Source organism: Drosophila arizonae, chromosome 5 (assembly GCF_054131065.1).
Source record: "Drosophila arizonae isolate 15081-1271.41 chromosome 5, UAZ_ARI_1.0, whole genome shotgun sequence".
Taxonomy (NCBI): Eukaryota; Metazoa; Arthropoda; class Insecta; order Diptera; family Drosophilidae; genus Drosophila; species Drosophila arizonae.
This window is the reverse complement of record NC_142925.1, coordinates 20260803-20275647: the sequence shown is the minus strand read 5'-3', so window position 1 is coordinate 20275647 and position 14845 is coordinate 20260803. Positions and strand designations below refer to the sequence as shown.

General features: G+C 37.3%; 1 protein-coding gene and 1 long non-coding RNA gene across 13 annotated transcripts in view; both read right to left on the bottom strand.

Annotated features, from left to right (window-relative positions):
- Window positions 1-14845, bottom strand: part of kn (EBF transcription factor knot) — a 40277-nt gene that overhangs the window by 6407 nt on the left and 19025 nt on the right. For all 12 annotated transcript variants that reach the window (XM_089471358.1, XM_089471359.1, XM_089471360.1 and 9 more), the window contains exon 5: window positions 13536-13604. In XM_089471358.1, coding sequence (XP_089327484.1) covers window positions 13536-13604 — 69 coding nt within the window. The remainder of the gene's footprint in view (window positions 1-13535; window positions 13605-14845) is intronic.
- LOC149268733 (uncharacterized) lies at window positions 7606-9819 on the bottom strand. Its single transcript, XR_016270366.1, has 2 exons — window positions 9066-9819; window positions 7606-8979 (listed from the first exon to the last, which is right to left on the bottom strand). It is a non-coding gene; the product is annotated as an uncharacterized LOC149268733 (long non-coding RNA).

The window sequence follows — 14845 nt, the reverse complement described above, 5'->3', positions numbered from 1 at the left end:
ATTAGTATCTTCTATGGTGAGCAGATCTTTTATTTATACTAATGGGAGAGTAGTAATATATAGGAGAAATTAGTAGTAAGTAAATCTATATTTAACACTTTAAATATGCAATAAGTATTATTAGATAAATACAGAAAAATCCCAATTTCAAGTCTAAAAATCTTAGCTAAAAAACAAAACAAAATTATATATGTATATAAATATAGGTATAGGTAGAGTATGGACGGCAGGTCGGACATTATCCAGATCCCCTTTTCACTTCATGAACGAGTATCAAAAAAGCATTAAGCAAATAAAAAAATATACATGAATATTTTCTTGATTTTACGTTTATCGAAAATGCGTTTGAATGAAACTTGATTTATGAAAAATAAATTTTAAAAGTTGAAAAAAAAAAAAAAACAAATAAATAAATGAATAAATTTGAAACACAAAACAACTATTGTAACAGCAATAAATTTGGACATTTTCATTCAATTTGTTTTCGATACAAAATTACGAAAATAAAGAAATAAAAAAAAAAGTAAAACACACACACGAGCCGCATGCCACACATTCCCCAAAAGAACATTTTGGCTTATCGCAGAATTTGAGTGCGGCGAGCGTTAGGCAAAAATTAATTATGAACTTGAACACATTTTGGACTATGAATAATGTGTGTACATATATGAATATATATATGTTATAGCAATTGGTGCTATATGGCCACGCGAGCTGATTGTGAACTTGTTGAAATCGTGCGTATGGGGGAAGGGAATGAAAACAGATGTGTTTATGTGTGCAATGCATACATCTTTTTTTTTTTTGTTCTTTTCATTTTATACACAGTGCCAACAACAACAGCAACGACAACAAGAACAACAAACAACATGAGCAGCATCATTAACAAGGCCATCGGCAATCCCCTAGGAACTGAGCGCCGTGTCGTATCTGTCAGATGCAATATCGAATTACAGAGCCAGAGACTGAGAGAGAGAGAGAGAGGTAGCGAATGAGACCTTCCACAGATGCAACTTTGTAATTTGAATACGTATCGAGTGGATATTGAGAGCTGCATAGGTTAACTCATTTACGGATCATGAGCTGCACTCATAGTTGTTGTTGTTGTTGCTGTCTTTGACTAGCATCCCACCCTCGCGTTGTCAGCATTGCGCATCTTTATGGGCAGCTAATTGACTTTCTCGGAAGCATCGAGAGGAGAAGACGGCGCATCGCACGCTTGAATTACAATGTTGTCAAATATACTGACAGGACGCATAAATTGTGAGAGCTAAAAATCGTGTCGTCCCATTTGCATATGCCTAGCGCTGCCCGAAGGACACGAAGGACTGTGAGAATCCCAGCGCTGATTCAATTGAAGCCGTATCTGGATTTCGGACCACGCAGCATCGCAAACTTTATTGCGTCCTGGCCAATTAAAAATTCAGCTCGCGTCCTGCCAATAAATCAAAGTGTCTCTCCATCTTTGTCTTGGCCGTCGCCAACAAAGTATCCTGTCGTCCACCTGGCGTCGCTTTGGCTTGCTAGCGACGCGAAATTTTCATTTAATGAAAAGCTACGCATCATCAAACGCCCGCACATGACATTGGCCGGGCCAACGCCAAATGGCCAAAATGGCCAAAACGAACAAAATGGCCATGAATCGACTCCATTGGCAGCTAGAGCACGTAGAGCCAACGAAGTGCATAATTGGTCATTCATATTTGTTGTTGTTGTTTTTTATCTGTCTATTTCTATCTATTTTTTTTTAGGGCTAAAGCTGTCAATTGCTCGATGTGCTTGAATGCTGCTTAAGATTTTTAAGTAGTTGAGATTGAAGTTAAAGATAAGGACGATTTTAAGATCTTAAAGTGAAAAAAGTGTATAGAAATACATATTCTCGAAAAAAACTGATCTTGTTGCCATTTCGAATTATAGGGACTCTGCTGTATTATTTATTTATAATATATATATAGACAATAGATGTACAAAGTTAGTAAATGCTTAGTATTTTGGCTTATATAATAATATAAGATTTGTCTGTAACATAATATTCATTTCAAAATAGAATTTATTTGTAGATAATCAATCGATTGATAATTACGGAAGGATTACGAAGGCTTTAGCTGCGTTTACTTTCTTATAATCTGCAAAAAGGACTAACTAGACCTATTAACAAAATAAATTGTTACATATGAATATATACAATATAATTTATATTCTATAATTAAAATACAACTCTCATTAAGAAGTGTTACTTCATTTCTTGTATACATAAAAAAGAATTATGTTTGGTGCTCATGATAGATAATATGACAAATAATAATGATAATTAAATACTTAATGATCATAATATTATAGCATACTCAATTCCTGATGCGCAACACAAATTTGTAAACAATAAAACAATATAATTTCAATAGAATTGCCTTTTGGCATTCAACTAACAATTGAAATAAATTCGAGCCGGTTGTAAACTTTTGCAGCTTCGAGCGAATTTTGTGCCCACGATTAACTGTGAATTTGTGAATCAACAGCAACAACAACAAACAACAGCGACAGCAGTACAGATAACAACAACAACAATAACATTGAGCTTTATCTTTGCATCGCTTTTCACAACACTTTAATGATGAATACGAAACGTGCATAAATCGTTTTGGGTTCCGGGCTTAACATTCGGGCGCTAAAGCATTTGGCGATATTATCTGAGGGCGTCAACAGGATGTAGCCGTAAGCGTTTGTGGCGCACGCCAGGCGCTTAAGCCATGGGCACAGGTGAGCCTGCCCCAGCTCACCTTGCTGGCGCTGCGGGCGACTTGGCGCTAATTTTTCACTAACGATAATATTCAAAATTTTCAACTTTATTGCCGCATAAAGTCAATGACACGCACACACACACACAGACAGAGCGACAGAATAAACTTACTTTGGCGCCATTTCCATGGCATTTGCACACACACTCACACAAACACCCACGCACACACATACAAAGGCAAAAGATGGCCGCCGACGTCACCATTTTGCTGTTGTTGTTCAGGTTAAGGTTGAGAGGTTCAGGGCTGCTGCTGCTGTTGTTGTTCGCTCCATTGTTGTTGGAACTTTTATTTATGCTCTTTCTCAGCTTAGCGCTGCACGCTTCGCGGCGCACGCACAAGAGTTCATACACACACACACACAAATACACAGAGAAAGTCGCAAGTCCACAGTTTACGCAAACCCCCAACGGTTACAAAGATTTCCCGTTAGCCGTCTCGATGTCGCGTCGGCACAATCCTTATCAGAATCGCACTTGCGACTTGCGAACGTCTTCGCCTTGTTGAGAGTTCATAGCTTTTGGGTCTCTTTGTATTGCAATAGACTTTGAGGGCGGATTTTGTTGCTGTTTGTTTGGTGTTGTTGCTGCTGTTGTTGTTGTTGTTACGCTTTCGATTTCATTGTGGTTCATCCGGAAGAGAACCACATTAGCATGGAACTTGTTGAAAACACTTTCGCTTAGCCTTCAGCAACCATATGCCGACAGAGCGAGAGAGAGTGAGAGAGAGAGAAGAGTGGAGAGCGATGAGCGATGAGCATAGAGCCAAAAGAGAGAGAGAAGAGGCAAAGAGAGCGCGAGCGAGAGCGAAAGTGAATGAGTGAGTGCTTGAGTGGATTTTTGGATATCTTTTGAGTGAAGCTTTGCGTGCGTTCATTTTCGTGAATGAATCTAAACAAGTGCGAAGGGGGCGGCTGCTGCTGCTGCTGCTTTCGAGTTGTGTGTGTGTGTGTGTGTTGGGGGTTGCTTTGGGACTCAGTGTCATGCCGCTGGGACCAGGGAAATACCTCGTAACTGTTGTTGTTTTTGTTTTTCTATATTTTCTTGTTTTTGTTTTCACGGGACGAAGAAGGCAACAACAATGGCAGCTTTTTCTTTTTGTTTGCGATTTCTTCATCTTTAAACTGATTATTTCTGTAAGCACACTCATGCAGCATGTGTGTGTGTGGGTGTGCGTGTGTGACCATAAAAATACCATATCGAGGTTAAATATCAGACATCGATAAAAGCTACAAGCAGACAAAGATACAACAAACAAGAAGCACAAAAACGAAAGTATCTTAGACAGCCTTACTATGTGTGTGTGTGCGTGTGTGTATATGTATCTGTGGGCGCCTTTAACTTCTGCTACTCCTTTTCGGCTTATGCCTGCCTTGGCTGTTGCTGCTAACCTTTGGCGAACTACTGAGCCATCAAATTATCGACCTTATTGAAATGCGCAAATTATGCTAACTACTTTATACCTACACGCAAGTCTGTATATATGTATGTGTGTGTTGGTGTTCTGTTTGTGTGTGTGTGTGTGTTGACTGCCAGTTAACGCTTTTAATATAATTAATTATGCAGTATGCGTAAATGGCTGAGCCGCTGCCTAATCAGACCTATATCCAAGACGTTTTTCCCCTTATCTGCATCATCTGTAAATTTTAAATAACTTCGCGGTCATCTCAATTATGCACATCCGTTAGTTTGAAACACACAACACATTGTTAATTCATCATCTGCTCGACGAGGTTGAGAAATCGTATCAATGATATGGGACTAACAGTAAATTAAGGTATTTAAAAGGATATTTACATATGTATAAAAAAGGATATTAACATATGTATAATTTGAGTATCAATTGAAATTGAGGAGCGGAAGACAGAAAACTATTTGAAAATAGACTTTATAATATTAAGTATAAACAAGTAAAGTCTATATGGAGGGTTATTCCTCTTCTCTTAAGTTGCTGAAAATATGTTCGATTACCTTGACATTGTATTTATCAATATCTATATTAGTAGAATAATTTAATACCCAGGGAAGAAACTTTTATCTCAGACATCATATCAGAGTTCTAATAATGTATATGGAAATCTAGAGTATATAAAATGATTTCGTTAGTTTTTTATAATTCTGGACTATTATTATAAAAATTCTAACTAGTATTTACACTAGAAAAATGTTGCTATAAAAGCTCTAGTATATATACTATTTTTCATTTCAAAGTCACTATATAAATTCCAGCAATTTAAATTTAAAGCTCACACCATAAAGTGCTCCATATTCAAAATAAAAATGGAAGAAAAATAGAGAGGCCGAAAAATATTATTCTGCAATTTGAAAATAGATATTTATGATTTAATAAACTGTTCTTTTCCCAGGAGCTAACGATGCGCATCGAATGCCATTTAGAGGATGAGCAACAATTTGCATTAATAATTCAATTTCAATAGACAGGCGAACAAATATGCAAATTGTGCGAGCTCTTTGAAATGCAAAATTCAATTCGAAAATTCCAAATTTCTGCGCTTCTCCCATTGATTTATGAGGTGCGAATCAGGTGCAGTCGCAGTCGCAGTCGCAGTCGCCGTCGCCCATCGCAGACGCCACCTCAAAGAAATGTGGCTGCATCTGCTGGGACGCGACTGTCTGGCAGCGATAAAGAAGCAAATGTACGAGCTTGGTTATCTTTGCCGATAATTAACTGTTATGGACTTTGCTCTGCTCTGCTCTCTCTCTATCTCTTTTTATCTCCTTCTCTCACATACACCCACACACACACTCTCCCTCTCTCTCTCTCTCTGTCTGCATAATATTTCATATGCCTGTCGATTGCTGACCACAAGTGCCGTTAAATTTGTGTCTGCGTTTTATTCCTTTTCGTTAAATTTTTTTCTCTTTTTTTCTGCTGCGTCGCTTTGAATATTTGAGTAGCCTCCCCCAACGCGTGAACATCGCATGCTTTCTCTCGCTCTTGCTCACTGACTGACTGGCCGCACAACCAGCACAGTCTCGTCCGCTTCGTGTCATTTGTCCACCTGGTTGGGTTAGGGCAGCGGGGGATGGGTCTGAATGCATTTAGAAAATTAAAAATTGTAGCCACAACTAGCAGCAGTTTTGTCATCATTTTTAGCGCGATTATCAAGGCATGCAATGGCCAAAAAAAAGGGGGGTAAAACATTTGCCGCACGCAGCCAATGCTGTTCTTACAGTCATGGCGCACAATAATGTGCATAGCTTGGAACTAAAGCTTAATAAATTTAGGAATATTTTTTACATATTTGATTCTATAGTTTCTATAGCTCATATATTTTAGCTTCTTTACAAAAAATTTTATTATTATTATTTTTTTTTTTTTTTATTTTTTTATATAATTTTGATATATATTATATATATTTCTTAATCCTTATAAATTTTAGTTAGATGCATTTCTAACTTCCGACTAATTTCAATTCAGCTGACCTCATTTTTTGACCGCCACTGTACTGAACTGAACTGTTTGCATATTGGACACCACAAAACGTCAATTCTATTTGTCGCCGTCGTTAGTTGGTTGGCTGGGGAGCCTTGGGGGTTTGGGGGCTTTGGTGGGCGGGGCGCAGTTGCCGGTGAATTTGCACTTAGTTTATTTGTCGCGTCGGGTACAAAATATAGAAAATTGAAATAAAGCGAAGAAAATGCCAATGACATGGATAAATGCAAAAGCGGCAAATTTTCGATTGTTGCGCTACGTCTCTGGCGCCCCTTTCTTCCTCTTCTTTTCCCTATTTTTTGTCAGCCCTGTTGACCACTCTTGCAAATAACAATTTTCCGCTTTGCCAACAGATGGTTGATGTGGCATTTGTTTGTTTTTGTTTTGGTGCACAATTTACTCAAATTAAAAAGTCGAATCGGGTATTTGACACGCGATAATCGTTGAGGGAGTGAGTGTAGTGTGCTCGTGTGTGTTCGATGAGTGTGTGTTAGTGTATGTGTGTGTGTGTGTTAATGCAGCGAGATAGAGCCTAATTACGCATACGCCAGATGTGCCCATGTAATGGGCACATGAAATGAGATTATAGCTGAAAAAATAAAAAAAAGAAAAAAAAAAAACAGAAAACGGAAAACGGAAAACAGAAACAAAGCTCAAGTTCAACGGCGATCAACGAAAATGTGTGAAAAAAACGTGAAACATGTCGCAGTCGACACAAGCAACAACCACAAAATTGAGCAACCGAACAACAACAACAGCAATAACAACAACAACAACGAGAGACACAGAGACAGAGAAATGCAGCAGTTCTTTCCACGGTGGCGACAATGCGACCACCGTTGAAGTGCGCTTTAAATTCACTTAATTATGGAACACACACGAAGGGCATACCTAAAAAGCAACAACAGCAACGAAAACATCAACGAAAAAAAAACGACAAAATGCGTAGCAATCGATCCACACAATGCTGCGAATGTCCTCGCAAATCATAAATAAAAGCTGAACCGAGACGGTTCCTCAAACTTGCAACTGTAGAGCGAACAGCACCGGCTGAGAGACGGGCGAGAAGAGAGGTAGATGAGAAGCCTAAAGCTGTAGCTGTAGCTGTAGCTGTAGACTGTGCCCTCACCTGCACTGGTAATTGCAAATCCTCAGATAACTTTAGGCACTGTGACTAAAATACAGAGAATTTATTTGGAATAGAATGAAAATGTTATCGACTAAATTTGTAAATATACTAAAGCCTTAAATATTTTTATTTAAAATAAGTAGATATACTTCTTTAAAGCTTTATTCTTGTTAGGTTTCATAACCTCATAGTTAATGTAATCCACGGAAAAATTCTCATCAAGAGTTGTGTAAATAATGTTCATTTTATTAAAGCTCGTTAAAGTGCTTATTAATATTATATACTAGCTGGCCCGGCAAACGTTGCATTGCCCTCTATATTATTTCTAGGTAAAAAATTGTTGAAAGCTATGTTGTTCAGGCTGGGATACACTGATAAATTTATTAATCGGATTTTCATTCAAGCACCTTGTTGTAAACGACATTCTTCGTTTTTTGGTCGGGTGCAAGAACAAATAATGCGGATCGTTTGCCAACACGTGAGCATGCCACGTACAATTGACCATGAGAAAAACACGCATTTTCTAGATTGAGGCCACAAATAGTCAAAGATTGGCCCTGTGACTTGTTGATCGTCATGGCGAAGGCAAGACGAAGCGGGAATTGAATTCGTTTAAATTCAAAGGGCATATCTGTTGAGCTCATCGGAATCCTAGGAATAAGAACTTCCTCATCTTTAAATTTTCCTTTGAGTATCAACGCGTGAATCACATTGCTCATCAGTTTTCTTATCACCAAACGCGTTCCATTGCACAGTTTTGGTTGGTTTAAATTTCTAAGCATGCAAATCATGGAGAATTGCTCTTTTCATAGCTGTGTTCATTTCTTGACGCCGGTCAAGTTGTTCTTCCATATTGCCCATGAAGTATATTTGCAAGAATTTTTGCTGTGCATCTTCAATAGGTTGCAATGATCCAATGCGATGGCAAATCTGGCCTTGAATCTTTAAATTCAAAGCCATAGTTATTATAGTTATATTTACAAACACTATTTACAGAAATCTAACAAACTACATTATTCAAAATTTTTTTTTGGCAGTCATAGAAAATAAAATTTTTAACGTAAATTACCTTAAATATCCGTCTCCAATATTTTCCGCCCCAAATTATGTCATTTGGAAACAGGCATTGTATTTTTGAGTGTTCGCTAGAAAATGTCGTGATTCTAGTGTTTCGCCATAAAGCAGGGAACGCAATGGCTATGGGGACCGCTAATGGCAATGTCACTTTACCACTAAGGCAGCACAAACCGGGCGTTTCACCAGCAAACTTCAATGCGCCACAATGCTAGCAAACAACGTCCATTGTACCAATGCAAACTAAACGATTCAAGCTGTAATCAATGGTGCAATCATATCGAAACGCTGCTCGATTCAAATCAATCCTTGAACCATTTCTTATTGCCATTTCACGGGCTGCCTCTCTTTGAGAAGCACGAATTAAGGCCCTTCTTCCCTGGGTACTAACGCGGAGCCTTTCTCGGGCGATTTCTCGCTCTTCGTCAGATAATTGACTCGCGCTATTCCGTTGCCTAATTGCATTATGGGTCCGCCGGGAAAGATTAGATCTTCTAGGACGCGGCATTTTTATTAATAGTAATACTGCCCTCGCACAAAACCATATAAAACAATCGAGAAATATAAATATAAATAATTTACACAAATTTATGTTTGAGACAAACAAATACCTGAACTTTCGAGATATTTAGCTTTTGTAAAAGTCCAAAAATACAATTTTTAATAATTAACTTTTTTTTTTTTAATTTCGAATTTTGAATTTTGAATTTTTTATTTATTTTTGATTGTTAGGTTTTAATCTTTTGATTTTTTTTTTAATTTTTGCAGATTTTTGATTTGAAATATTTATAAAGTTTAAAAGTCCGAAAATATAAAAAGCCAAAAATACACTTTTTAATAATTACCTTTTTTTTTTTTAATTTCGAATTTTTAATTTTTTATTTATTTTTTGAACAGTCAGGTTTTAATGTTTTGATTTTTTGCAGATTTTTGATTTGAAATATTTTTCCTTTTGATTTGAAAATTTTTTTTTTTTTTTTTTTTTTTTTTTTTTTTTTTTTGAATAGTCAGGTCTGCTCGAGGTCAGGAGACCGTAGACTGACTGACTACATTTGTTTATTTACTTCTACACTATTGTCAAAACTGTCACTGTTACCAAGCCTACTGGGTATAAAAAAAATTTGAACATTTGGGGAAAAAACCGCGTTTTTCAAGTATTCGGCAAATTTTTTCAGTATTTTTAAGACCCTATACTAAACTCGTTGCGGAGACAAATCCAACAAATCAAAAACCATGAAAATTGGTTCAGCCCAAATCAAGTTATAAGCAGTCTTCACTTTTACACAACTTTCTTTTATATATATAGATTGCATTAAATAGTTGTTTGTTATATTCATCCTATTTTTAAAATAATAATTTTAGAAGTTCAACAAAAATAAAAAAAAATTTAAATTTATATAAAATAATGAAAATATTTATTTATATAAATTTAAAAAAATTAAAAATAAATAAATAAAAATAAAATAAATAAAAAATAAAATATTTTACTTATATACATTTAAAAATATAAAAAAAAACATTAACATAAGATTAATAAATAAGAATAAATATATTTTAGTATAGTATATTTAATAATTAAATTAAATTAATTATATTTCCAACTCATAGCGTAATGACCTTATTGAAAATGTTTCTGTACCTGTGTACGTTTTTATTTATTTATTTATTTTTTTATTTTGATTTTATTTATTTATTTATTTTTTAACGATCGTAAATCGTAAATATGTAAATAAATGTACATACACACATTGTAAATACATATTGAGGAATAAATACTTAAATATTTATATAAATAAAGCTTTGTAAATATATCTCAAATAATTATCAATATCCTTGCAATTTCCAATACACAAAATAAAACTTGATTTAAAACAAAATTTATATATTTCCATTTAGACAGTTGGAAAATATAAACTGAAGTCCGATTTGAAATGAAATTGGAAAATTTTAAGTAATTTCACAGCCATTTCGTAGCGCTTTAAAAATGCTTCAGAGCAGAGAGGTAAGCAGCATTCGAATAAATATAATTTAAATATAATTGCATGAAATTGATTTTGAATTGATTGGCTGTGTTTTGGGCCCACTGTGCGCTCGTTGCATTGTGTGCACAATTTCGGGATCTGTAAAGCCGCTCGCGCTGCCGTCCAACTGCAGATCGTTGCATGAATAACAGAAATTCATCAATAAAACATGTGGAAACGAAGGCTTTAGTTGTTGTTGTTGTGGAGTTGGAGTTCCTCCTGTAGCAGCAGCAGCAGCCAGCAGCAGCAGCAGCAGCCAGCAGCAGCAGCAGCAGCCAGCAGCAGCAGCAGCAGCCAGCAGCAGCAGCAGCAGCAGCTCTCACGGCACACGTTCGAGCGTCATGAAAGTGGCAGGCAACTGGGCGGCCGATTGGTGTTGTGTCTGTTGGCCGGCTCACTGGCTACTGCTGTTGTTGTTGCTGTTGTTGCTGCTGCTGTTGTTGTCATATGTATCAAGAGTTTTTGGCTTAGCCAAGCCAAGCCAAGCCAAGCGGCCGAGCCGAGCGCACTTTGAAATGCTGTCGACGGCGATTCAGTCGGAATTTTCAATCAGTTCCAATTGTTGCGCGCCCAGTGACAAGTTTTCAGCCCAGGCACAGTATTGTTGCTTGAGTGGCAAAATGTGCACGACCACCAGCCAAGTTAGCGCTTTAGCGTGTGGAGCTCTTGCAACATTTAGTTGCATACACATAGATTATCCAAAAGGCAGAACGAGTTGCGTCTTAGTCGGCCTTAGGCGGCATGAACTACTGGCATATGAATGAGACCAGGCCACAGTTAAGCTGATCTGAGCAGGAGCAGCAGCAGGAGTAGGAGCAACAGTTCGACTGATCCATGCCGACTCGAGTTTAGAGTTGCTGATTGATATGCACCTCGCCCTGGCACGCTGCACCCATCTCCCATCTCGCAGAGATTGCCGACAAAAGTTACAGGTAGGCTGACAAATGCGACATGTGCCGAGCAAAAATGCCAACTGACTGAGAGCCAGTCAAGAATGCTGGCTGGGATTAACCAATTTGGTCAATGCCACAGCTGTGCGGCTAACAAGCCGATTCACTCGCATAGCGCAAATAAACAGGCGAAAAATGAATTAATAATCGTAAATATCGCGCCTGAGCACGTGGACAGATACCAGATACCAGATACCCGATACCAGTTACAGATCCGATCACATCCCAGATACAGATCCCTCTGTCTGCCTGCCTGGCCAATAACTGTTCTTTGCTGGCATTTCGATGCAACAAAAAGAAAAAGACGCTCAACAATTTTAACAAGATCATAAATGCGAATGGGCTTCAGATCTTGCCGCATCCATTCGCAGCTCTAAGCAACAGCTGCCGCTGCTGCTGCTGCTGCTGCTATAGATTTCCTAATTTGCAAACTGCTGTCGAGGCAGGCTCTGCTGTTGCTTTTCATTTTGTTTTATAGCAAGCAACATTAACAGGCAATCAATTAAATTTAATTATGACACCAATTATGGTCTGATTGCCAGACAACCAGCCTGGCCAACCAGCCAACCAGCCAACCTAGGCTAGCCTGGCCAACGCATAAATGAGTCTCCATCTGCAACTTCGCTCGGCGTCCCTCAACGCTTTTGCTGTAATATGTAATAGAATCATTAAGTCTCTTGTTGTTGCTGCGGCCAGTTTTCGTAGAATACCACCATGGTGGGCAATCCAGTTGGCCAAAGGCGATTGCCTCTACACAAATGTGGCCGGTAGCCAAATAGTTTTAGACACCATTTGAAGGGACTGCAATGAAGTTGTCGCATCGCTGTCCATCTGCATAAGGTGCGATCCACTTTGATCAGCTGAAATACTTTCAACAGTCGCGTGCAGTGCCTGTTGGCCAATAAGGCAACAGCAAGAAGAAGAGCGAACTAAAACGTGCTTGAAGAATGAAATTCGAAATGGAACAGAGTATTGAAATAGTTGGCATATCCACTCGGCTCAATTATTCAACTGAATGAAGGGCAACCGATGGGAATTAGAAGAGTAAGGGGGAAATAATGATAGAAGACCTTTAAAATGGGACGACTAAAAAATACTAACAAATACTTTCAAAAAACTAGATTTAGTAAATATTTTATATGAATTTGATATGCTTAAAGCTGTGAGCAAATAAATTTCAAGTCTTATAGATCAAACTGGACTTTCCACAATATCAATATAATCATTTGCACTTAGTAATTATAAATTATACATTTAGAAATTAAATAAAAAAGAATAGAGCAGCAGCAAACATAATTCTGAGTAACCGAAATCCTTGTCCACATTTGAGCATCCGTTAAATCAAGAGTTTTCCGGCCTTTCAGATGTGACGCGCTCCAATATTATTTTTCACAAACGCTTTTCAGTTTCAATTAAAATAGAATTCGCCTCAGCTTCCGCAATTGTCTGCCAACCGCCCATCGCGTGGCTACTTATATATCTTGTGCAAACAATTTGTATGCCACTAATAATATTTTGGGAAGCCAATTAGAGCCGACGCACTGCCGGCAGGGAAGTGGCTGCGGTTCTGGCAGCCGCAAAGGATGTGCATACAATTAACATAATTCGCTTGACACGTGACATGAGAGGGGGGCGGAGTCAGTCAGGCAGCAGGAGTAGCAGGGAGAGGGAGGGGGTGAGAAAGAGGGCAACAAGGGCTTTGGGGTGTCGAATTGCGGCTGCTGCTGCTGCTGCTGCTGCTGCACTCGTCTCAATTTACAATTCACAAAATTTATGAAAATAGAATTTGCCTTTTTGATGAACTTTCCGAGCTTTGAGAGCTGCTGGCTCTCGCTCTGTGGCTGCTGCCTCGACGTGGCTAGCTGCCGCATCATGTTTTATATTGCACTTGATAATAATGCCAATAAATCAACGATATGCGCAATACACACAAGCCAACCAAACAGCCAGTCAAGCAGTCAAGCAGTCAGCCAGTCAGCCATCCAGCCTGCCTGGCAAAATAAATAAAAAAGCGACGATGATGAAAAGCAGCTTAAAATGTCATCTTTTGTATGGAGCTGAAGTTGGAGTTGTGTTGGGGACACGCTACGGCTTACAACTTACAACTTACCGATCAATAATGACGGGATCCGATGGCGTCTCGTTGCGGTTACCACAGCTCTTCTTATCACAGCAGCGGCTGCAGGTAAAAGAAAATGAAAGAAAACGCTTAAATATCTTAAAGGCGAATTGCGTTAATATTATTTTAATCTAAGTAGAAAAAATCTTTAAAAAAATATGCTTAAAGAAAACTTTAAGTAGTTGAAATTGCACCAACTTTTAATTCATGTAATAATAAATACGAAAATTAATTTTTTTATTTTTATTATTATTATTATTATTTTTATTTATTTATTTATTTATTTTTTTTTTTTTTGTAAGCTATATGCTATAGCTAAGGATAACTAATTATAAACAAAATAGTAATAATAATAATAAGATAATTTAAAAAATATTTAAAAAATAAAATAAATATATAAAACAATAAAATAAAATCAATAATTAAAATAAAATATATATGTAAAATCATTATTAATTTATGAGCAGCGTAAACTATAAAATTTGTAAATTTATAGTAGTCAGTTAAAGCTTTTTAAAATTACAATGAAAAAATTCTATAATAATAAAAAATAAATTTTAGTAAAAGATGCTAATAATATTTAACGCAATACAAGCGACTTAAAAATTTGTAGGCAAATATTATTTCATTATCTCAGATTTAATTTAAAAAAAAGTAATAATATCAAAAATATTTTATTCATTATTATTTATACAATATTTAATTATTATTATTATATTATTAATTATTATTATTATATTAATAATTAAATTAAGAATAAAATTATTTATATATTTTTTTCATTGCAACAAAAAATGTAATATGAAATTACGCATCAAAAAGATTTTTTCTACATTTGGAGCTATGCATTCTTACAATTCCTTTCGCGCGCTCTCGCACACACACACACACACACACAAACACACACACGTACGCACGCACTCGAATCGAGTTCAATGGCTGCGTAATTTTTAGCCGCACAGCCGCTGGGCAGCGTTTTTGGGGGGTCCACGGGAGTGAGGTGTGTGACAAGCGGGGGTGCAGAAGGGTGGGCACGCTAACTGGGTGGCTGCAGCTAAAGCTTGAGCTTTGGCTTCGTCCTGGGCACAACATAAACATGGATGACTAAAATGGGCGAAATGCCAAACGATAAAGAAGAAGCCATTGCCGTGACTGCGACGTCGCCGTCGACTGCGACTGCGACGCAAAAGCTAACGATGACACCGACGCTGACGTCGACGCCATTGTATTTGTATTTGCTTTGTGTTACGCGAAGCTGTTGATTTTTGCTGCTTTCTTGGCCAGAGCGAAAGCTAAGGCTA